This window comes from Schistocerca gregaria, chromosome 3, assembly GCF_023897955.1.
Source record: "Schistocerca gregaria isolate iqSchGreg1 chromosome 3, iqSchGreg1.2, whole genome shotgun sequence".
NCBI lineage: Eukaryota > Metazoa > Arthropoda > Insecta > Orthoptera > Acrididae > Schistocerca > Schistocerca gregaria.
The window spans coordinates 240,033,246-240,057,879 of NC_064922.1; the positions used below are offsets into that span (position 1 = coordinate 240,033,246).

Here is a 24,634-nt window from a genome sequence, read left to right on the forward strand (position 1 = left end):
GGTCAATGCGCGAGCAAAGTCAAGCACTTGAACGCGGAAAAATGCGGCAATGCACCGACATCCGTGTATCTGTGAGTTGCCACTTGTTCAGATGCTCATTACCGTTTAAAATGTGCGTTTGTCGGCAGTGATAAATTTAAGCTGGTTGAGCAGAAGGTACGTTTGTTCGGTTTGAGGAAACCAAACTAAGAAAAAGTTTGACGACACTTTCTCTGGCAGACTGAACATGCGCGCGCGTCGACCTGATTGGCAAACTTCGACGCTGAATACCTCGGAAACGGCGCAGCATGTCGAATTTTTTTGTAACATTTATTTCTGAGCGTAACCTCCACTGCAATATCCTTACGAGCTTTTCGGTTTCTGATCACGCTGTTGGATTTGTCCGAGATGTGCCATGCGATCGGTTTTCCGGCCGCGGTGGACAAGCGGTTCTAGGCGCTTCAGTCCGGAGCCGCGCGACTGCTACGGTCGCAGGTTCGAATCCTGCCGCGGGAACGGATGTGTGTGATGTCCTTAGGTTAGTTAGGTTTAAGTAGTTCTAAGTTCTAGGGGACTGGTGACCGCAGATGTTAAATCCCATTGTGCTCAGAACCATTTGAGCCATTTTTTTTTTTTTTTTTACCATGCAATAACTCGAAATGACGCCCTTGCGGGTTAGCCCTTTCTTGTGCCGGCCCCTTCAGTTCACTAGTTGTCAGTGATTTGGCGACTTATTGGAAACCATGAACTCACCTCCTGTACTTGCTGTGCCGGAGCAGCCCTCGTTTGTGGCGTGCGTGATTGCAGCGTGGCGCGGTTTGCTTGTGTGCAGGATGCGGACGAGAATCGTTGCCAGACGTGCTCGAAGTCGTTCCGCAGCGTGGACGAGCTGTGCTCCCACCAGACGGAGCAGGGCCACCTGGAACTGAAGCAGACACCGAGCGGGCCCGGCTACCTGTGCTGGAAGAAGGGCTGCAACCAGTACTTCCCCACCGCGCACAGCCTGCAGATGCACTTCCGCGAGATCCACGCGCGCTCGGGGGCCCCGGCTGGTCCGGGCACGCCGCAGACCACCACGACGATCGCGGCCGTGTCGGAGAAGCACGTGTACAAGTACCGCTGCAACCAGTGCAGCCTCGCCTTCAAGACGATGGAGAAGCTGCAGCTGCACTCGCAGTACCACCTCATCCGCGACGCCACCAAGTGCGTGCTGTGCGGCCGCAGCTTCCGCTCCGTGCTGGCCCTGTACAAGCACGTCGAGACGGCGCACTCGGAGCTCTCCGAGGACGAGCTGTCCGCCTACAAGCAGAGCCTCATGAACAACCCGCTGCTGCTGGCCGGGCTCAGCGGCCAGGTCCTCGACCCGGCCACCAACGAGCTGCTGCGGAAGGAGTCGCTCAAGATGGAGGCGGCCGACGAGGTCACCGAAGTGGACGACAGCCCCACCAAAGAACACAACCAGAGCCAGGACGACATCGGCGCCCAGCAGAGCGGCGACGGCGAGAACAGCGACGACTCCGTCATCTACAAGGAGCAGCAGTTCCTCGAGGACTATCTGAACAGCCAGGCGATCGCGGAGGACAGCTACAACGACCCGAACCGCAAGTACAAGTGCCACCGGTGCAAAGTTGCCTTCACTCGCCAGAGTTACTTGACTAGTCACAACAAGACCTTACTTCACCGCAAGGGCGAGAAACTGAGCTACCCTATGGAGAAGTACCTCGACCCGAACCGACCCTACAAGTGCGACGTGTGCAAAGAATCTTTCACGCAGAAAAACATACTGTTGGTACACTACAACTCCGTGAGCCACCTGCACAAGCTTAAGAGGGCCATGCAGGAGCAGCAGCAGAACAACAACAATAATAACAACAATAACAACAACAACAATGCTGCTTCCTCCCACGCTGCCGCCGCGGCGTTGGCTGCCAGTCTGGGCGTTACACCACCACCGATGCCAAAGACCAACGCGTGCGTCGATGACGACGACAAGAAACCGTACAAATGCAACATCTGCAAAGTGGCCTACAGCCAGGGATCCACCCTCGACATCCACATGCGTTCGGTGCTGCACCAGACCCGCGCATCCAAGTTGCAGGACCTCGCGATGACGGGACAGATCGACCTGAGCAAGCCGTTGATAGAACAGCCCGAACCGCAGAAGGTGCAGGATCAGCACAAGAAAATGATGCACGAGATGATGAGCTGCTCGACGCCGAAGCAGGCATCGCCACCGGCATCTCAAGGACCTTCTCCTACCTCATCGGCCTTGACTCCAGTTCCTATGGGCAGTTCGCCCTCGCCCCAGCAAACACAAGCTCCGCACGGCATGCTGTCGTGTCAGCGCTGCAACGCCTTCTTCGTGAGCCAGGAGCAGCTGGCTACGCACCAGCAATTGTACTGTCTGTTTGGTAGTCCCATGTCACTTTTCTCACCTCCGCACGCCCAACCCCAACAACAGCAACAACAGCCAGCGCCACAACCACAACAGCAGCAGCAACAGCAACAGACTACTCGGTGCTCTCCGACTCCACAGTGTAGCGACAGAACGCCACCACCATCTCAACAGCCAGCGCAGCAATTGCAGCTCGCACAGAACTCGTGCGAAGAACCCATGTCGCGACTGGCCATGAATAGCACCCGAAAATCCAACCAGGTGTACAAGCATTTACTTGAGAGCTTCGGTTTCGATTTGGTAATGCAGTTCAATGAGAACCACCAACGTAGACAGCAACAGTTACTAGCTTCCACTTCCGAACAGCCGAACAATGGGTGTGGTGCTAATGGCGACGACGATGTCGAGATGATCGAAGTGAAGACTGAACCTCTTGACGAACACCAAGCAGGTGACTTACCAGAGCTGGCCAAATCTGTCTGTCAGCACTGCCACAAAGAGTTCTCCAGCGTGTGGGTGCTCAAGGCGCACTGTGAGGAAGTTCACCGCGATCTCGTTCCACCAGAATTCCTGGAGAAGTATGCGCAACAGATCAAGTCGGAACTGGAGAAGAAATCTGTCGTGGTCGCTGCCAACATTAGCTCTGAAATTTCCCCCGAGAAGGAGGCCGTCGCTTTCGACGATTCTAAAGAGAAGTCGCTGCAGAGTACTCCACCAGCTCCAGACCTGCAGCTCCCGACGACAGCGCCGAGTACTCCGACCGCTTCATCGACTCCAGCCTCCAGCACTGATTCAATCCCGGCGGCTCAGCACCACCATCACCACCAGCAACAGCAGCAGCAGCAACAACAGCAGCAGCAGCAGCCCCAACAGCAGCAGCAACAGCAGCATCAGCAACAACAACACCAGCAGCAGCAGTCGTTATCGATGTCGCTGGCGCAACAGATGAACGAGATGCTCAGCGTGATGGCGGTGCAGCAGCAGCTGCAGCAGTTCAGTCCGATGATGATGGGCATGGCGGCCATGGGGCTGGGCCCTCTGGGTCTCAATATGGGAGCCCTGGCCGCCATGAACCTGCAGCCGCCGTTGGTGCCCATGATGATGCCGCCGCCGCCACACTTCGACCCACTGGGCCAGCTCTTCGGAGGGCCTGCCGCCGCCGCCGCGCCAGAACACCTGCTGGCCAAACAGCAGCACCAGCTACTGCAGCAGCAGCAAGCGGTGAGTCAAAGCTCCCAGCTCCATTTACTGACACTCCGGCATGTACTTTTCATTTGCTGGCCCCATTAATCCGCAATGCGAATATTTACAGATTGTCATTCTTACAAGAGAGTCTCTGGACAACATTCCATTTTCGTGGGTACCGGTATCTGTAAAGGTGACATTTGCCATATATATCGGCCGATAAGATGATAGGTGAAGCATAAAAAGAGGGACCCAAAATCGGGGTCGTCTTGTACGACCGACATAAGACATAGATTGACATTTATATAAATTACAGATTGCCATCTATATAAATTAAACCTTCACAAAATAACAATTAATCGACCACCAGAGAATTTAAAACTGTTCAGAATCCTCACAATCATTATCGAAGGAAAGCAGCTCCTCTAGTACATCCTCACTTTAGTTGTCGAGAAGTTCATCATGTGGGACACATTCTGTGCCTTAGGAATGGAGTTCCACTTCGCCATCAGTTGTTGTTGTTGTTTTCGGTCCTCAGTCCTGAGACTGGTTTGATGCAGCCCTCCGTGCTACTCTATCCTGTGCAAGCTGCTTCATCTCCCAGTACCTACTGCAGTCTACATCCTTCTGAATCTGCTTAGTGTATTCATCTCTTGGTCTCCCTCTACGATTTTTACCCTCCACGCTGCCCTCCAATACTAAATTGGTGATCCCTTGATGCCTCAGAACATGTCCTACCAACCGATCCGTTCTTCTAGTCAAGTTGTGCCACAAACTCCTCTTCACCCCAACCCTATTCAATACCTCTTCATTAGTATCCCAAAACAAATCGTCCACAGTGCCATCCACAGCAACGGAAATCCCACACTTCTTAAAGGATTTGATCACTGTTTTACTTTTTCCTATGATGTGATCACGAAATCACATAAAACACGTTTACCTTTTGTATACGACTTGTCCCCACTGATCATCCAATTGTTCACCAATGTGGTCTTTGAATGGTTCATTAAAGAGGCGTCTAAAGAAAGTGTGTAGCATCGAAGACCAGCTACCTTGTATGACAGCAGTCTTGGTATTGCTTCGTGCTAAGTGATTTTCGGTATTTTCAGTTACGTGACAGTGAAACACACCAAACTCCAACAAACTTGGTTGATTTCGTAGAGCACCTGGCCCCTCTGCCACACATTTTCCATCCAGAATTTTACACCATTCTCGTCCATCCATCTCTTTTTGTGAAAATGTACAAAAATGCTTGATGGAAATTTTATTTCAGGGCTGGTTTTCCGCTTGATACTCACCATACGTTTTAACTTTGTTCCATGTGGCGTGCAAGTTAATATTGCTGTAAACCTAACCCTGTCATGGCCTGTACTTTCGACTTAACGGTTTTCACGCCTTTTGTTTCCACAGTTCTGTTTTTTATCATCACGGAGATCACCTGTGTTCCATACATGTTTCCAGTGTGAGATAGTGGAAAGTTGTGTTTTTGCCTCATGCGATTTTTCCGTAATTTCTGCGCAATTTTTGTTTTCTGTCCTATTACCAGATTTTTTTTTCTGTTCATGAAACGATTGCACCAACCTAATGTTACTTTAAATTCGTTGCCGTGCTCTGTATTGGCTCGTGCCCACTTCAGTGGCATATTTCTTGTAACAACATGACAATTCTGCCTCTGTTTTTGCACCCATTCTGCAACGCTAAATCTAGCCAGCAAGCTATTCCTCTCCTCACAGAACACTTTGTTCTTGGCGTTTTTTAATAAATCCTTCATTTTCTCGCCAGTCTCTTACCATCTTCTCTATTATATCGAAACCCCTTGCTGCAGCACATTTGTTCGATTCTTCAGCCTGTTTTATGACCTGTAACTTGAATATTGCTTCGTATTTCCTTCTTTCTGTTGGTTCCATCATTAAGCACATGCTACAAATTTTACGCCGGCTACACCTATAGTACAAAACTGTTTGGACACACAACACAATGTACAACAATACTTGTTAGCTGCATATATGAGTTCGGTATATGTTTACTAAATGTTTTTTTTTTCTTGTTTTGGTCCATACTATCTCCTCCGAAAATATTGAAAGCAAAGATCTTGAAATAGAAGAGATTTATTTCACAATATCGAAGTTGAAGAAAGCTCATTTCTTTTACTGTATGCGTTTTAGAGCCCACGTTTACTATACTTTCCATCTTGCGTGGAATGTTCGTTCCTATAATGTACTCGAATATTGATCACTCCTGGGACACCCTATATTGCCGTGGGAGGGTCATTTGTTCACCTATTGTTCGTGTTCGACTTTTCTCCGACTTTGTTACTCGGAAGTAATTTTTTCTAAAACTACAGCATTGTATTTTATTAAATCACGTATTCCAAAAGCTCGAAAACATTTTACTCCCCTATCTAAATAATTATTTATATATACCCCTGTTGGAATTGGCTTTTGGTCAAAGGACGACGTTGAATGGCAAATGGACCATAATATATTTCGTGTAAGGGTGCTAACATTGTAAGCCTTGCTAAATTTCACGTACTGTTTTCAAAACATCGTAAGTAGCTCGAAATATACGATTTTTCATTGATTGCGAAATATTGTGAATGTAAATATTTAGTAGTGAACCAAGTAATGTGACAACTGATATTTTATGAACTGTTTGGGTAACGGATTAAATGTTGTCACAAGTAGCAAGTAACTCCACAGCCAAGAGTTTTCCGTCTGCGTAAACATGGCGTGTAGGAGTGAATCTGCGCTATGTCGGCAGACCCGGTCCTCAGATTGAGCGCATTTGCTAGCACGTTTTGCGGACCGTCTCACTCTTAAAAGTTTTCAACCATTCTGTCTCTATACTCTTCTCGACAAGAGCTTCGGAATGCTGGCAACGATCCAACACCACTCTGTTACGAATCTTAACTGTTGTTATGTATCTCTGTATTAAAAACACTCCGCACATTTAGTTACCGAAAACTGTATTGTGTGGAACAGATCGTTTATAACTGTCTTACACAAGAATCCACTGCTTACGCCCTACAACCAATGTAATCTTTATTTTAAAAAAAATAGGAGATGTTCATTTCGTTTTAAGAACATTTGAATGCACTTTCGGGTGAGATAAGTCTTGAAACCTGCCCTCATTTTCTGTGAGTGTGTGGGAGGTTGGGCGTTATGACACCGGAAGTTACGTTAAAAATACTTTTTTTTCTTGAACATCTTTGGGTAACGCACATTACCATCTCTTTTTCATAAACCGTGTACATACAAGATGGAGAAAGTAAAGGAAACATTTGAACAAGACACAGATTTCTTTCTTAATAGGATATCGGACTCCGTCTTCCACCCTTACTGTGAACTTCATTTCTTCAGACAGAGATAGTTGCTGTAGAATGGGATTCAGATCTTACACGATGTTTCCTGAAGTACATCGTCGTTCGTATGTTGCAGACTAGACGGGAGGGTGGAATTCACATTCTTACCCTAATTTCCTGTTAAAAAGCTTCAAATACGGTAACAGTTAGTACTGTGGTCGGCATAGTGTTTCATTTGTATTTTTCAAACAACGTTGAAGACATTTATTAAATGTTCCCCCGGAACATATCTTCCGTGGGTGCAGAATCGTATAGAGGACGTGCATTACTCTCTAATCCATTTACACAGTTAGATGATGTAATTCTTTGTTTTATGCGAAATAGTAAAATCAGATTACTATTTCAGGACCGTCCACATCGTCGTAAGCCTTTTATTTTCGTTGTGCACAGGAGAAAGCAGAAAGCCCAAATTGACACCATAAGACCACTATCAGAAACTGTAGGAACTTTTTCGTTCTACATGAACTGCCTGTTTCGTTTCACACCCGAATTTGAAATGCGCTCATTATAATGACACTTTTCAGAAATATTAAAACATCTCATAACATAGGACAATCGCGAAGAATTATGTACAGACTTAAAAAAAGTTTGCGGAGCACAGATCTTTATTATTTCGAAACCTTATCTGCTATTGCACATCTTATATAAAACGTGACAATGTATTTTTGTTAAACGTACGTACTCTGTCGATATAAAAGGGACGCAAGCTTGCAAACTAGCCAAAGCCTTTGTCGAACCGTAAAATTAATCATTCATGTGGTGTCTGCGGGGACCTGCTCGTGAACTGGTAGCATTTTCATCCCATACTTTGAGTGCATTACTCTTCATCTGTAACACTTACGACTGTATGACATTAGATTAAGTAGTAGCACAAATTATATTTATTTACCTATAACAGTTTAATTTCTCCAACAGTTTGTTCATGCGATGAATTTTGAAGACACATTTAGCTTCGGTATTATTATACGGGACTTGCTATTCGATGTTTGCATAAAACAGCAAAGTCCAATGCGTTGAAGATCAAAAGTAAAGCATTGTGAAAGTATGGGATAAAAATGCTACTTGTTCACAAGCAGCTCCTCTTAGAGACCAAACATTGCTACTTAAATAACACGCCTGTTAATACTGTCTCACCGTATTATACGTCAAAACATTTCCTTCTAGCAAAATTACCTCTTGTTTAAAATTTCATGAGGATACGTGTGACATCAAACAGAATTCCATTAGTTACAACAGGTACTAATTTATGTACTACAAGTGACATAAGCAACATTCTTAATAGAGGTGTATGGCCCAGTGGTCTGAATAAGGTCCGTCTTTATGCAGGTGACGGCGGCGGCGCAGCAGAAACGAGCGCGTACCCGCATTACGGACGACCAGCTCAAGATCCTCCGCGCTCACTTCGACATCAACAACTCGCCGTCCGAGGAGCAGATCCACGAGATGGCAGGCCAGAGCGGTCTGCCGCCCAAAGTCATCAAGCACTGGTTCCGCAACACGCTGTTCAAGGAGCGACAGCGCAACAAAGACTCGCCGTACAACTTCAACAATCCTCCCTCGACCACTCTCAACCTGGAGGAGTACGAGAAGACGGGGGAGGCGAAGGTGACGCCGCTGAATCCGCCTCCGTCTTCGGAGGACACTGCTCCCAAGGCGGCGCCTTCCCCGTCGCCTACGCCCAACAGACGTAAACAAGCCACACCCCAGCAGCAGACACAACCACCTCCAGAGCAACAACAACAACAGCAGCAGCAGCAGCAACAGCAACAACAGCAGCAACAGCAACAACAGCAGCAGCAGAATCAGATACAAACCCACAACCTCCAACAGCCACCAGCCCCTCAGACGCCGGTGACGTTGCCAGCTGACGTCATTAAAACGGAACCTAGAGAGACACCTCCACAGACAGACGCCTCCTACAGTAGCGTGTTCGGCGACATGTCGCAAGACCAACACTCTGTGAAAGACGAACGCCCTGTCGAGCCTGTTGAGGAGAAGCCGCAAGTTCTGCTCCCTCCAGCGACGTCTTTACCTGGTGGAGCCCTCCCCCAGACGTCGGTGGCAACTACGACCAGCGAACCGTGCCCACCGCCCCCGACGAGTTTGCGTAGTAACTCCCCAGGAAACCTGACGCTCACGTCCATCATCGCGTCGCAGCTGGGCTCCGACTCCATCATAACGAGCCACAGTGCGATGGGCGCGGTCTCCAGCGTCCCCTGCAGCAACACCATGAGCGGCAACACCAGCACGAGCGTGAGCAACATGCTGCCGCCGAAGCTGACCCCGCCTAACTTCGCGTCCCCGGGCCAGCTCCCCACGTCGCCGAGCATTCTGCCCCTGGCGCCGGCGTCCAGAAGCGCGAGTCCGTGCCGATCGTACACGAGCAACTCGTCGGACGGCTTCGGGCACGTGTCCGCGGCGGGTGGCGGCGGCAACGGCAACACCCCGACCGGAGGCTCGTCCGGCAAGAGGGCCAACCGGACGCGCTTCACCGACTACCAGATAAAAGTACTGCAAGAGTTCTTTGAGAACAATGCCTATCCTAAAGATGATGATCTGGAATATTTATCCAAACTGTTGAATCTCAGCCCGAGAGTAATTGTAGTTTGGTTCCAGAACGCTCGACAGAAGGCCAGAAAAGTTTACGAGAACCAGCCACCAGTGGAAGCGCCACCAGGTGTCGATGATGGCGGTGCCAACAGATTCCAAAGAACTCCTGGGCTCAACTACCAGTGTAAGAAATGTCTGCTCGTTTTCCAGCGCTACTATGAGCTGATACGCCATCAGAAGACGCACTGCTTTAAAGAGGAAGACGCTAAGAGATCTGCTCAGGCCCAGGCGGCTGCTGCTCAAATTGCTGCCGTGCTGTCGTCAGAAGATTCCAATTCTAGCACCATAGCTGATACGACTCAGCACCAGCAACCACCTGTGATACCACAGATACAGCAACAGCAACAGGTGCAGCTTCACCACCAACAGCAGCAGCAGCAACAACAGCAGCAACAACAATCCCCACAACAGCAACAGCAGCAGCAACCAGTACAACAGCCACCGTTACAACCTCAGATTCAGTCCCTGTTGCCTGCAATACCAGCTCCATTGTCCACCAATCCCCAAACACCGTCGAGGACTATCACGCCGACGCCAGCTTCAGTCTTATTTCCTCCCTCTCCAATCCCTACCCCTGCTACATCAACCAGTGGCGATAATGCAAGCAAAGAAGGTACCTTTCAGTGCGACAAGTGCAATTTAGTGTTTCCTCGATTTGACTTGTGGCGAGAACATCAGCTGGTTCATATCATGAATCCCAACTTGTTTCCAAGTTATCCACCCGATAGCCCTTTTGGAATATTGCAACAACATGCTCAGCTACAACAGCAGCAGCAACAGCAACAGCAGCAACAGCAGCAGCAGCAACAACAACCACAACCGCAGATTGTTGCTGGACTGGGTGTCGCCGATTTGTCGGTGAATTCGGCGTCCCCGCACGCCCATCCCTTGGCGTCCATGCTGACGGCAAACAAAAGGAAATTTGACGAATATGAAGAGAATTCCGAACGTGACCAAGAGCAACCAAAAGACAAGAGACTTCGGACGACGATTTTACCGGAGCAGCTCGATTATCTGTACCAGAAGTACCAGTTGGAAAGTAACCCTTCCAGAAAGATGCTGGAAAACATTGCACGCGAAGTAGGACTGAAAAAGCGCGTCGTTCAAGTGTGGTTTCAAAATACACGCGCCCGAGAGCGGAAGGGACAGTTCCGAGCTCACGCCCAGGTCATCAACAAGCGCTGCCCGTTCTGTCCTGCCCTCTTCAAAGTGAAGTCCGCGCTCGAGTCGCATCTGGTCACGAAGCACGCTGACCAGTGCACCAGAGGGGAGATCAACATCGATGCGCTACCAGACGAAGAACTGAGCATGGAGTCGACGCCGTCATTCACGTCGTCGCAAATGGGAGACGCTAGCAAAATGGGGTCATCGTACGGCACGGCCACGCCGACGCAGAATCTCATGCCGCCGCTTTTTCCACCATTCCACACGGATATGGAGAACTCTCTGAAGAAGTACTACGAAGAGTCTATGAAGCGGTACCTCAGTGAGCTGCAAGCTCACCACACGGCGCAGCAAAACGGCTCCATTAGTGGCGTCAAAGAGGGCGGCATTCCGACAGATCTGAGTATGAAAATCAAACAAGAGCCGGTGACGTCCGGCGGCGAGGGTGGCGGCGAGTGTCCACTAGACCTGAGCAAACCGGTCGATCTCAGCAGGCCGATGAAGATCTCTATGGACCACAACACCTCGCTGACTGAGGCCGGTCCTCTGACGGATCTCAGCGAGCGCAGCATATGCTTCGAGGACGATTCCATGTCGGAGACGACAGAGAATATGGACGGTTACGAGAGCAGTCCAACTTCTCCGGCGTCGAGCACGCAGAGCGGTCACCAGAGGCATATGAACGCTTGCAGCACCCCCGTGGGCAGCGGAACCGGCGGGGGCAGCACGGGCAGCGGGCCGGGGAGTGGGGGCAAGCGCTTCCGGACCCAGATGAGCAGCCTGCAGGTGAAGGCGATGAAGTCCCTCTTCAGCGACTACAAGACGCCGACGATGGCCGAATGCGAAATGCTCGGCCGGGAGATCGGCCTACCAAAGAGAGTGGTGCAGGTGTGGTTCCAGAACGCGCGGGCGAAGGAGAAGAAGAACAAACTGGCGCTGCAGAAGGCCCTGGTCGGCGACGGCAACCCTCCGGCGCCCACGACGACCCCGGAGCGGCCGCCGGAGGAGTGCCGCCTGTGTCAGTTTAAGTACTCGCACAAGTACTCCGTGCAAGACCACATCTTCACGAAGAAGCACATCGACAACGTGAAGGCGTACATCGAGAGCGGCAAGGCGGACGCTTCCGGCAACACCAGCGACGGCGGCGGCAGCGGCGGCGCCGGCGCCGAGTTCACGGTACCACCGGTGCCCGTGGCGGGGTCCTCCACGACTGCTCCGGTCCAGCAGCCGATGGGAGACCCAGCGGGCGCAGTGGCTTCCGGCCAGCAGTTCGTGGCAGCGGCTGCTGCGGCCGCCAACATGAACCAGCTGGCGCAGCTGCAGATGCTGCAGATGGCCGGCCTGTCGCTCAAGCCGGAGGCGGCGGCCGGCGGCGGCGGCGGCGCCGGAGCCGTCTCGGGCAGTACCGGCGGGGGCGGAGGACCCGGAGGCGGCGCCGGCGCAGGGTCCGGCGGCGGGGCGGCGGCCAAGGAGGGCGACGAGATGGCGCTGTTCCACCAGCTGTATGGGCTCGGCCTGCCCGGCTTCCCGCCGCAGGGCAACCTCTTCCTGCACCCCGCGCTCTTCTCCGCCACCGGTGAGTAGACTGAATTAACGCATACGAGCAGGGACGAGGTGCGGGTTCGCCTTCCTTCCGATGCTTGTCTTACACATTTGTACACTCACTCCACACACCTACACTTCACACGTCCTGTTCGGGGCTGGAGTTTCCAAAAATTGAACCTGCATTCGTGGCTCCTTCATTTTCTCCCTGACTTGCCTCGACTCAGTAATCCTACAAGAACATTCATACTAAATCACAAAAATCTATTGTTGAACAAGAGTTCAGCATACGGAAACGAAATACATCCGAAACGCGCGAGTAGTGTGTATCTATTCCGTTATGAGACGTAAAAGCACCGGAATGGAATATTCGTTTCGTCGGGGTGTAGCATGTATCCCTGTCCGCAAGCTATGCCTTGTTCAGATAACTCTTATGAGGGGTAGTGATAAAGTTTAATTACCACCTTGAAAAATTGAAGTTACGTAGTTAATTTTTTTGTTTGTTTGCAACTACGAGGGCTATTCGGAAAGTAAGACCTGATCGGGCGCGGAATAGAAACCACTGTGAAAATCCAATGCTTTGCAGAGATGTGTTGGGCAGTGTCTCTCGATCGAGTCGCCTAGAAAATAGTTCCTCCCGCCTCGTATAAGGGCCTAGCGAGAGATTACGCCTTCTGTCATGCAGCCCACATTACGTATACTGAGGTGACAGAAGTAACTGGATACCTCCCAACATCGTGTCGGACCTCCTGTTCCCGGCTTAGTGCAACAACTAGATGTGGCATGGACTTGTTATTGAAATCCCCTGCAGAAATACTGAGCCATCCGCCTCTACAGCCGTCCATGATTGCGAAATCGTTGCCGTTGCACGATTTTGTGCTCGAACTAGCCTCTCGATTGTGTCCCATAATTGTTCGATGTGTTTCATGTCCGGGCGATTTTAGTGGCCAAACCATTCGCTCGAATAGTCCAGAATGTTCTGACATGGAGCATTGCCAACCATAAAAATTCCTTCATTGTTTGTGAACATTAAGTCCATGAATAGCAGCACGCGAAGTAGTAGAATATAACAATTTCCAGTCAGTGATCGGTAGAGTTAGATCAGAGGGACCAGTCCATTCCATGTAAGGACAGCCCACGCCATTATGGAACCGCTAGCAACTTGCACAGTGCCTTGTTGACTACCTGGGTCCAGGTCTTTGTTGCGTCTGCACCACACTTGAACTCTACCATCCTCTCTTACCAACTGTGTCGAGACTCATCTGACCAGGCCACGATGTACAATGATTTATGCGGTTATTTCTCGCAGTGTTGCTTGTCTAGTCGACTTTATCAGTGGACAACGCGATTTTTTTGGCTCCTCTAGCGTTGTGCTCCGGTTCTAAAAAAGGAAGGAAGATTAGGGTTAAATGTTCGTTCGACATCGAGAGCATAAGTGTCGGAGCGCAAGTTTGAACTGTTTCAAGGATGGGGAAGGAAATCTGCTTGACATTTCAAAGAAACCATCGCAGAATTTGCCTGGGGTGATTCAGTGGGATCACAGAAACCCAAACGTGGATGGCCGGACGCGGATTTGGATCGTCGTCATCGCGAATGCCAAGCCCGGTGTGCTAAACACTGCTCCACATCGCTACGTCACTGCTGTGGCGCAAGGATATCGGTGTGTGTCAAGAGTGCTGACACATGCCTGGAAACAAACAAAAAAATAATTACGTAAATTTATATTTTTTGCGGGGATAATTAAAGCATCGACTGTCCCTCTTGTCTTCTAAAATGAGCTATTGACTATACGTGGTGGAAATACAGACAGAAACGATTGATATTGTTATTGAGAAATACTTTGGAGCCTGTGCTATCAGTCACAACATGACGTAATGTTTTGTATATAAGTTTCTGGCATTTTGCTCAATTTTAGTTGTTGAATTAACATCACAATACTGTAATATCTCAAGATAACTAACGTTGTCCCCATAACAGCAATCAGTTACAGCCCCATTGGTTTTTTATTATTCTTGCATATCCAAATTTAAGCGATAAATAGCCATCGTCAGTGTATTTGAGTGAGTTGTAATCCAAAAACTTCCCAGCAGTACATGTCACCATACAACTCAGTTGGTGTACGTCGTATGGTGATATGTACTGCTGGTACCGTGTTGAGTTACAATTCACTCAGATGCACTGAAGATGGCTATTTATAGCTGAAATTTGGATATACAAGAATAATAAAAAAAACCAATGAAAGCACGACTGATTGCTGTGTTCCTATACATTCTTATAATACCTCAAGGTAGTCAAATGGCACAAAACACGCAAGATAATTAATAAACAGAAACATAAATGTTTGACTGGTAGCAATCATTACGTGTATTCATTAAAACTTTCAAGGGCAACTAAGCTACTGAAATAATAGCTAAACTGGCGTTACGAGGCTTCGTTCAGTTTTCACGACTACTCAATATGAGTAATTCATTTGCGAAATTCTTTTTCATGACCAGTCATAATTTAGTTTTTGTTTTGCGAGTTTATGAAACACAATTTCCAACGAGAATACTGACACTCATTGAGATAGGACGGGAACGACAGATTGCCGATAGTAATGATCTGAGTACGAAGGATTTTGTGATACGATTTTTAAGGGTTCCACGGAATTTTTAATGGTACGTTATTTCTCATTTTCCTTAAACGTACATTCATGACGCTTTTCGAAAGTTTACTTGTGTTAATATCGCTTTATAAATGCTTCTATATGACAGTAAAATGTTTAATTACTTGAGATCCTAGAGTAAGAAACAATCAGGGAGATAACGCAGAGAGCCACGAAACGTTCGTTCTTCGCCTAGACATCATCATATTTGCTTGCAGCAACTAACAAAATTCCTTTAAGCAAAGTCTGGATGTTTGGTATTTCCCATGCTTCGCCTTTGCTTTAGTTAGTAGTTGAACTGTCTCACATATTTGCGTAGATTAGCGTCGACTAATAAAAGTGGATGATTCGTGACATCAGAAGGTCGGCGCAACGAGTCTACATAAAATATTCAGCGTCGGTCTTTGAGGATGGCGACAGTGTGTGCCCTCCCACTTTGAAAATACTGCTCTAATGTGTTAGCTGCAGTAAACGCAAGAATATTTGGTATCGTAGATAATTATGATATCTACCTGGAGATTTATTAACCATTTTAGCTGGAAGCGCTTTGTGTATATCGCTGAAGTTGAGGATGAATACATAGATCGACGTAGGAGCAATTGGGGGCTTTACAGGCAGACATAATCCACGTATTTGTTTCTTTTACTTGAAGGCATACGGTTGCGCGTGAGTTTTAAGTGTACGTTACTTTTTGACACTAGGATTCTAATTTGAATTCTCTAATTAGCCCGGTCCAGCTATTTATTCCAAAGTTTTTTTGACGTTTTTCTTATCCGGTAGAAGTGTGAAATACTTCTGGTAGTTGTATCGTTTTGTCGCCAGAGAAATCTGCTGCTCAAAATACACAGTAATAACTAACTTAAAACTCAGTACATGAGAAGTGTGTTACAGACTCAAAATTTATATTTTACTTTACATGCATGTTTTAGGGAAATCCTTTCAAAATACTGATGTGCACAGCACTTCTCTAAACGCTTCAAAAGTTTAAAAGAACATGGAAATTTAATTAAATACAAAAGTGAGTCATACGTCGTTTCAAAATACGCAGCACCTTGGCTTTACCGAAAGCAGTAACTCATTTCTGTAATGCTGCAGAAAATGCATTTCGTATTTTACTCGTGATTCGGGTGATTTCTCTGCAGATATACTGTTATTTCAGTTTTTCGTGTCAGTTTGACGGTTAGCTAATGCTACAATAACCCGCTGCTTTAGTAGAAGCAAATGGAAAGTGTTGGGGTATATCTGGGACGTGAGATGGCTATGCAGTTTTCTCGCCATATTCATTCCATCGAGAACAGCAGTCGGTTGTCGTCAATATCCGGAATTTAAAACTGATTATTTGATGATAATCCGTATAGGTAGTTGTGAAGGTGTTCGTAATTGTGATTTCTATCCGTGTAGGTCAGTGAAGTAGGAATAACCCGTCTATTACAGAAATATGGGATATTTCTCGTGCGGTGTTCACCATATCACACTAGAGTTTAGAAGCAGCTACTAATGATTTCTCGACGATATTTTCTTGAGCGATCATATATGGGATATTTCTCGTGCGGTGTTCACCATATCACACTAGAGTTTAGAAGCAGCTACTAATGATTTCTCGACGATATTTTCTTGAGCGATCATCTCGAGTTAGCTTAATTTTTTTTTTTTGTCCCTTGTGTGGATATATTTAAATAAGCGCGCTACTCGGTAAATATTTAGTATCTTCTACAGCTTTCCTATAATTAACGGCCTTGTGTTTGGGCGTTGGCTGTCGTGGAAAAGTAGCCCACCACGTTAGTTGCACTCCATGTATTCTACTTTAGTACAGTCGTGGTAGAGAATATTTCTTGAAACAAAGGAGTACTTCTCCACAGGACTTGTAGTGCTCAATAACCATCGATAACTACAAACATCTCGCTTGAGATGCTTAACCTAAAGATTTCTTTGTTTAATACAAATTGCAAACTTAAGGAGGCCGTTTATTAAGGAAAGATTCCCTTTCAGTGGTCAGAAAAGGATTCATATCCCAACTGAAGCTATTATGTATCAGGTTCCCATCTGGTAAGATACTGATAACGACTTCAAAAGCTCGGTGTGTGCAGTACTTTGAAGAGTGCAGTGATAGAGGTCGGCTTCAAGTGTGCTTCTGCACTGATACGAATTCAGCCGCCGTAAAGATGGCGCGCGGACAGCGCGGAATGTGTCGGCGCCCGAAGGAAACTATTCCGCATTCCGTGCCGGCGACAAAGCTGGATTCCCTTTAAAACGCAGAAACAATTAGGGCGCTCGTCTCTAAAGGAATCAATTTGTGTGCGCCGCTCCGTCTGAAAATAAGACGAAGTCAGCGGCGGAGGCAGCGGCAGCGGTCACAATCGCAGCGCCCTCTCCTTAATGCTCCGTGTCGCCGCCGTTCACAGCGGCCATTAAAACGTGGCCGTCGTCAGGGGTGACGAAAGCTGACGGCGAAAGGCGAAACTAGAAAATGAAGAGTAAACGCCGCGTTGCAGGAGCATCACAACTCTCGCCGTATTGTGCCTTTGTTTCTGTAACACAGCCGCAGCGTTTCAGATTTTCGTTGCGAAACCTTTCCCGCCGAGTTTCTTTCTTTTTTTTTTTCTTATGGCGCTTTAAAGTTATTCTTTCACTTCCCCAAGTTTCTTTTTCGCGTTCGGAAGTCGTGACCTTTTGTTTGTGACGACTCAGCACGAGACTGTTCTAAGAGAGAATGTCGACGCGTTGGGTGCAACACGAATACGCCACGTGTTCTGCAACAAAATACAGTTTTCTGTCTTTCGGTCCGACGAACGTGCGAGTGACAGTGGCCTTCGTCTCCAGCTGTCGCCGTAGACACTAACCCAACAGACCGCGAACTAGGTGCTGTTCTAGTTTCCGTCCAAAATGACATGACCAAAGCCTGATAAAATTGCGCGTTCTCTCTAGAGTGGAGATACTTACAAACTGGGCAAACACCACTAGAAACGCGTCACGTGAGCGTAGCGTTACTATGTAGCGTATGTTATACTTCATAACACGACAACTGCCATTACTGTTAATTCCTGCGTTGCTAATATTGGATCCAGACGTAATTATCACAGGATCTGAAAAGGCAGAAGCTTGGCTTACATACTTTACTGAATCGCGGTCAGTCATGTACTTGCCCCATCTGAAAATACACTTTCAAAAGAAAGATTGAGGACTATTGTAACAGCGAGTATCGACATAAATCAACGATCACTCAGTCTCCGTGAACTAGCAATTACTGCAAGTAAAACTTACAACAGACCTCTGCAGTTGTAACTGCGGCCCACAGTTTCACGAGAGACTTCTTTAAAGACTCAGCCTTAAAGTGTCTTCAAATTTCTTTTACAAAATAAAATTATTGTCTGGAATATAGCTACGGATATTGTTTTGTATATCTTCTTAAAATGAACTTTTTAATGCAGACAGAGTTTGTAAAACCCTTGGTAAAGTGTACTACGACATACACATGCAAGATAATTATGCACGAATGCGCCTGTAGGTGTTATCAGATTCAAATAAAATAATCAGAATAGATGGCGATTTTGCAAAAGAGAATTATCCCGTTCTATATTGAAAATACCACCATGAACGCTGGAAACTGAAGGAAGGACTCTCCATCAACAACTGGCCAAAGCCTTTATTTCAGGTTGTTAATACCCAAGTAGGTTGGAAAACACCAAAAAGCTTTCGTCTTCTTCTTCGTGACTGTTGGTAAATAATGATTATTTTTCCATGGTGGCTTTTTTTTACACGATTAATATAATGTTGTGCAGTACAGTCAGATGCCTACAGTAGCCTCATTCTCTCCTATCCTATTAGCTGTGTGAGGAGAAAGTGCAAATTTATTAAAGTACTACGTTTTATCACTGGAAGTGTGGGCCATCGGTCATAATTACCGTGTTCAGTTAGTGCAGCAATCGTACATTTTCATAACATGATATATTACAGGGCCACTTTACGCCACTTCTTAATTTCCTACTACGCCGTGGTAAACATTCGTTCATCGTGATTTGACAGGGCACCCATCTGGTACCGAATACCCAGTAAATTTCGCGGTATTCTTTGAAGAGTTTTAAAACCAAGCGAATGAATGGACACAAGTTACTATTGTGGTTGTTGAAATTTTTGTTAACTACCATTTCCGAAAGATGTACTGCATTCATCATGTTCCCTTCTGCCATCTGGACTGTCGGCGTAGCCCCAGCTGTGTTATTCTGAGTATAACAGTTTTCGTGATATTTAAATACAAGTCTTGTTTATAGCCACTGCATACCCCATTGGAATACAAGGTTGCTAACATTTTTGGTGTTAACGCTCTTGAACGTATTTGCGCGACAGGTAGTTCGACAAAACATGGTATAAAACGTCGATAACTAACGAAAACCCATTTACTTTCAGTTGATTTTGATATTACAGGCAGAAAAAAAATCTCTTCAAACTCTCGCGACGGTGATACTATGGTTATTGCTGTTTAGGCGTGAGAGACGTGATACTCACGGATTTTGATCTCCAAATTCGAACTTTCAAATCTTTGTCTGATGACGGGTGTGTAAGATCGTGCAAGAGTTTCCGCCTTTACGTTCTTTACTTCTGAACGGGCTTTTAACAGTTACGGCGTCTTTTATTTTTTCGAGGCATACGAATATGTACACAAAGAAACAGATGTAGTTTGCGAAACATTGTAACAGCCCTGTACACCACATCCTTGTATTACTTATTTCGGGACTGTTGCATTAGTGTTAGGAGAAAAGCTTGATTCCTCTGAATGACCCAGATTGTAAAACCAATTGTAATTGATTCTTCCCTAACGCCTAAGTAATGTCTGCAACATTCATTAATGGCTTCCCTTAAATTTTAGAGGTACCTTATCATCTTCGATGAAGTACTAGAAATATCAAACTTACTTTTGTGTCTTAGACAGCTTCAAATATTTTTTTTTAAGGAATATATTCTAGAGGAATTAAATTGCTGTTATAGAAGCACTTCCAAAGGCAGATATTATATGCATTGTTTACACGACTCAGTGGCTGCCATTATATGAAAACACTTTCCACAACAACCTATACGGTACTATATTTGTGAGAATTTTCTGTGGCGTATGCGATTTGGCGTTGGCTTGCTGAATCTGTGTGTTCTTGTCCTGAGTTTGCACCCGTAATATACAAACGCAATACTATTGGAAGGCCTCGACAGTAACAGTACCTGTGTAGTTTCACGTTTTCTAGCTTGCTTGATATAGTTTTTAACTTCCGTTAAAAGCCATGCACGGAGTGTTCCGCCTCTGCGTCGTGCGCATGCGCGGCTGCCTCCGGCTAGGAACTGTTAGCCGCTAACCGCAGGCCATACCGGCATTGCGTACACCGTTCCGCTGCCAGCATCCGATTAAAACTTTTCGGTAGCGAGTTTCTTGCAGCAAGCGCGGCTGAGATCCTCGGCATAGTTTCCACGAGCCAGTCATTGCTGTTCTATACAGATGACTTACAGCTATTCTGTGCGGGGAACAGAAGCTGTTAGCGCTTGATATTGTAGCCTGAAAGGCGTTGCGTCTCTAGGAAATTGCCGTGAAATTGAATGCGAATCATCAAGAATATGAGCTTATTTCCTTAAATACTGGAAAAATATAAGGGTCTGCGCAAGAGCAAAAAGGAAGGTCCACTTCAATGAGCCTCCTGCAACAAGGAACTGCCAGAGTAAACGACGAGTTCATTAAAATTCCGGAGGCCGCGTTACTTAGTCACGTTGGAGGGAACGGTTAGGACGAAATTATGTGGTAAGAAGAGCTGGACGTAACGATCTAGTGACAAACCTGGTGAGCTGTGGTAATTTTGTAGCTAAAGTTCTTGCCTTCTGAACTCTAGTGAATGACCGCCTTGTTTCGAAGCGCAGCAAATACACATCGCTACACGCTGAAATAGCACATAGGACCGTCATTTTCAAAGTATAGTTATTATGATATGCCAGTTATAAAGAGATCCCAAACATACCCTTTCGGAAGTGTTTTAAATATTTATTTTCTGATTCTCGGTTTTAACCTGTCCGCAGCTCGTGGTCTAGTGGATAGCCGGCGTTGCTGCCGCTGGATCAGGGGGGTCCCGGGTACGATTCTCGTGCGGGTTGAGGATTTTCTCTGCCCGCGGGAGTGGGTGTTTGTGTTGTCCATTTCATCATCATTCTTTGCGTGTGACCCATAATTGATGTAGCATGATGATTTATGAACGAGTGTTATGTCGAATCCAGATCCTGAAACTTGTCATTAGCAAAACTGTCTGATAGGATCACATTATTGCCAGTGGAATAAAGTATCGTTTCTATTACGTATGACTCCAGCTTACTACTGCAGCTAAACTGTTGCAGCAGACGTTGACGTATGGCACCTTTCTGTGGAACAGTGACAACATTGAATCTAACCATAACCATTGCCTACACCCAACAGTATGCCAGGTATCGAAAAGCACCCCAGTAATAAGGTTACAATAGGGTAGGCGGAAGTCGAATTGAGTTAATTATTCGATATAACCATAGATCAGAAATGCAGGTTTGCGAAGAAATGGCCATAAACCGGCAACCAATCAGCGATTAACGCGCTGTAGTTCGTACGTTAACAACGTGTCCGAGAATGTGTAGCCGCATGTCTAGGAATTTCCGAGGAAGGTGCGCCAATCAGGTCCTCGACGATATCAACTTTATACCAATGTTGGAGACAGGAATTTCGAGTAATTTCTTTTAAACAATGTAATTCGACGAAGTAAGAGTTTTTAAAAATTGTTTACTTTTTACTATTGGTTTTGATCAGAGTTACTGATCTACTGTAGGTTTATAATAAAACTTTATTCACCCTCACTGTAGCAAAATTTAAAACACATAGCCTTTAGATTTCATTATTATTAACCTACACTGTCTCACTGCGCTGCTGTTTCTGTAGTGCAGCGTATTATTTTGACAAATTAATGGCATTGCGGTGCTTGTAGCGAAGTTGATTTAATAGTCAAGCTTTATCCAGGAAGGATCACGGAAAATCAGCGTTTAACGCCAGCTGAAATGGTCTCTAACTTATTTAAATTAGTAATTGCGCTCTTTATCATAGCAGCCAGATAAGTTTTATTTAAATGCACACACACCCGCACGCTAGTCGCTGACTGGCTGTCACTTTATTATCTTACGGTCGTTGCCACCACATATGGGTATTCCGAAAATATTTCTCGGTTCGATGTCTCCTGCGCTGCTGTGACATTATCAGTTTCTTTTTATCCATCATTTGAGCCAAGAATCAGACACTGGGAAATTACAGTTCGCGCCTATCTTACATTCCCCTAATCATTCCGTAAATGCGCTAACTTTGTTTCTTCGTGAATGCGACGGCGATTTATTAATGCAGTCCCTGCGTCGCTGAGTTAGTTGAACAACAAACTGACTGTCCTCTGTGCAGCTCCAAGCTTGTTCACTCCTACGCAGTAGTGCGTGTGCAACCCCCTCCCCCAAGAAAAGTCTCTCTCTGTCTCTCTGCCTGCCTCTGCTCGCTTCCCACGCCCGGGTTCCCGGGTTCGATTCCCGGCGGGGTCAGGTATTTTCTCTGCCTCGTGATGGCTGGGTGTTGTGTGATGTCCTTAGTTTAGTTAGGTTTAAGTAGTTCTAAGTTCTAGGGGACTGATGACCGTAGATGTTAAGACCCATAGTGCTCAGAGCCCATCTGCCTCTGCATGCGTGCGATTGTTTTAACGTAATGGTTCGATTGTGACCCTAGAGTGTCGGCGACATTTACTTGGTTCCGTCAACCCGTCCGGGCGTATTTGGGCTGTATGTAAACCGGTAGCGGCTTGCCAAAGGTGGATCGCGTTAACTAGGTGGGGCACGACGGCACGCTCCGGCCTGCGCAGACTTCTCATGCAAATCCCGCACGGGTTCGGATGCTGTGTGCGCGAGGCAGCCGGCCGGCCGCATCCCGACACAGAGCATATCCATAAGAATCTAGGAGAGCTCACGTGCTCCGGATCTGCATCTGAAGAGCAGGAAACGAGAGGCGGTACGCGCAGGTACTGTGCACGTTTGTCGCGTGGCAGGCGCGTTGCCGTAGCACGCGTATGCAGATAGCCCGCGGACGCATGCTGTGACACGCGCGAAAACGCACCGCCCGGCCACCCTGTTTACATATGGGATCCTACCTGAATTAGGGCCGTGTCACATGCAAACGAAGTGCGCGCACACATACACACACACACACACAAACACACACACAATATCAGCGATAAAGCTATCCTGTTACCCTACTCTCCTCCCTGGCACCACAGTCTGTATGAATACATCACATCCTGTACCTACCATATTCTGTATGTATGTCCTTGCTGTTTGTGTACAATAGTGTGACCTACTTAATGATCTCAACATGTAAATAAGTGACTACAGTTAATTATTTTTATATATTATTTTTTTTAATGTTGCCCCCTAATGTGAATGGAGAGGAATTGGCAATAAAACTGGTCCACTCATTTCGTTTCAGAGGAGTCTGTATAGCACCAACGGTCTCTCGTTCGAAACCAGGCAACAGACTGGCGCTGCCGGCCAAAGGACACTGTTAGTACCAGAGACACCGAATTTTCCCCTGTTGTGCATCCCACTCTTCTGTGCGTTTTTCGCCTGTCTACCGCCGCTACTTATCTTTCTGTTTGTTACGCAAGTTTGTTTTTGCTTCATTTTTGTATAATTTAGACATTTTGTATTTTATTTGCTCTACGTTATAGTCACGAAGTATTTATGATTTAATTTATGAACACTAAAAAAGTGCGTAGTCACCTTAAACGGAAACAAGTGCCTTCATTGTTATATAGTTAAACTAGAGAGTATCTGGCGCCAGAGTGCCTTGTATAGAAATGTGTATTATTTAATAGAAAAAACTCGAGTACCTCGCATACTTATGTTATTTAAGAAAAGAAAGAGTAGTTCTGAAAGAAAAGCTATTTGCGTCGTATTATTTCTTTTTAAATCTCTTTCTCATGTCAATACGTCTTGCTTTTTGATCTGTGTATAGTAGAGTATTTGCTTTCAGCCTTAGAAACATAAGCAACTAAGTTGTTACATACAGATCTTTCGTATTTATTAAGTTGTATTATGTTTTATGTTCATATATTATTCTCATTGTTTATTATGATTTATTTAATAAAATATTTGCTTTTTGTAGTAATATAAAAATGATTTTTTTTTCCTTTATCCTTGGTTGCACATTGATAAACGCTTTTTCATATCTCCTCTTCCTTCTATTACACTCTTGTGCGAATGTTTTGTGTTACTTCATTTGAATCACTCACTGAAACGACTTCAGAATGAGAAGCGTTGTATTGCTTTGTAGATCATTAAATGCCTTCATTCCCAATACGCTTTACTGTTTTCACACATATGATTAGTGTATATTTGAAATCATGCATTGAAGGCGCCGTAGTTACGTTTGCTGGGTCTCTTACTCCCTTTGCTTCCAGTTGTTGTTTTAAGAGCAAGCCAAGTCATTTTGCTGGAACACATTATCCTCATCCAATCCTTAACAAAAGTTCTGCCAACATTTGTGTCGCAAATGGAATAGCGGCTGTTGCCTAACTAGGGAAGCGTTATTGGAAATGATGTCACAGTCCGATTCTCGCATGCAGTCTCTATTTATGACTGAGGGACATCATTAAGAATGTGAGATCACATAAGACATTTTTGTCTCCAAAATCGTCCGTACTCTGCATAGCACTATGCTTGACCTAAGATGCTGGAATTG

The 24,634-nt window shown here is 46.2% G+C and overlaps 1 protein-coding gene across 2 annotated transcripts in view; it reads left to right on the forward strand.

The window, feature by feature from the left end:
- The window catches only part of LOC126353869 (zinc finger homeobox protein 3), a 104,758-nt gene extending 80,688 nt beyond the window's left edge, over nucleotides 1–24,070 (forward strand). The window contains exons 4-7 of one of the 2 annotated variants that reach the window (XM_050003051.1): nucleotides 812–3,595; nucleotides 8,247–9,428; nucleotides 9,537–12,270; nucleotides 23,381–24,070. In XM_050003051.1, the coding sequence (XP_049859008.1) occupies nucleotides 812–3,595; nucleotides 8,247–9,428; nucleotides 9,537–12,270; nucleotides 23,381–23,394 (6,714 nt within the window). In that variant the 3' untranslated portion in view covers nucleotides 23,395–24,070. Of the gene's footprint in view, nucleotides 1–811; nucleotides 3,596–8,246; nucleotides 12,271–23,380 lie in introns of both variants that reach the window. The other variant, XM_050003049.1, reaches the window with a different exon arrangement.
- The last annotated feature ends 564 nt before the right edge of the window (nucleotides 24,071–24,634 follow it).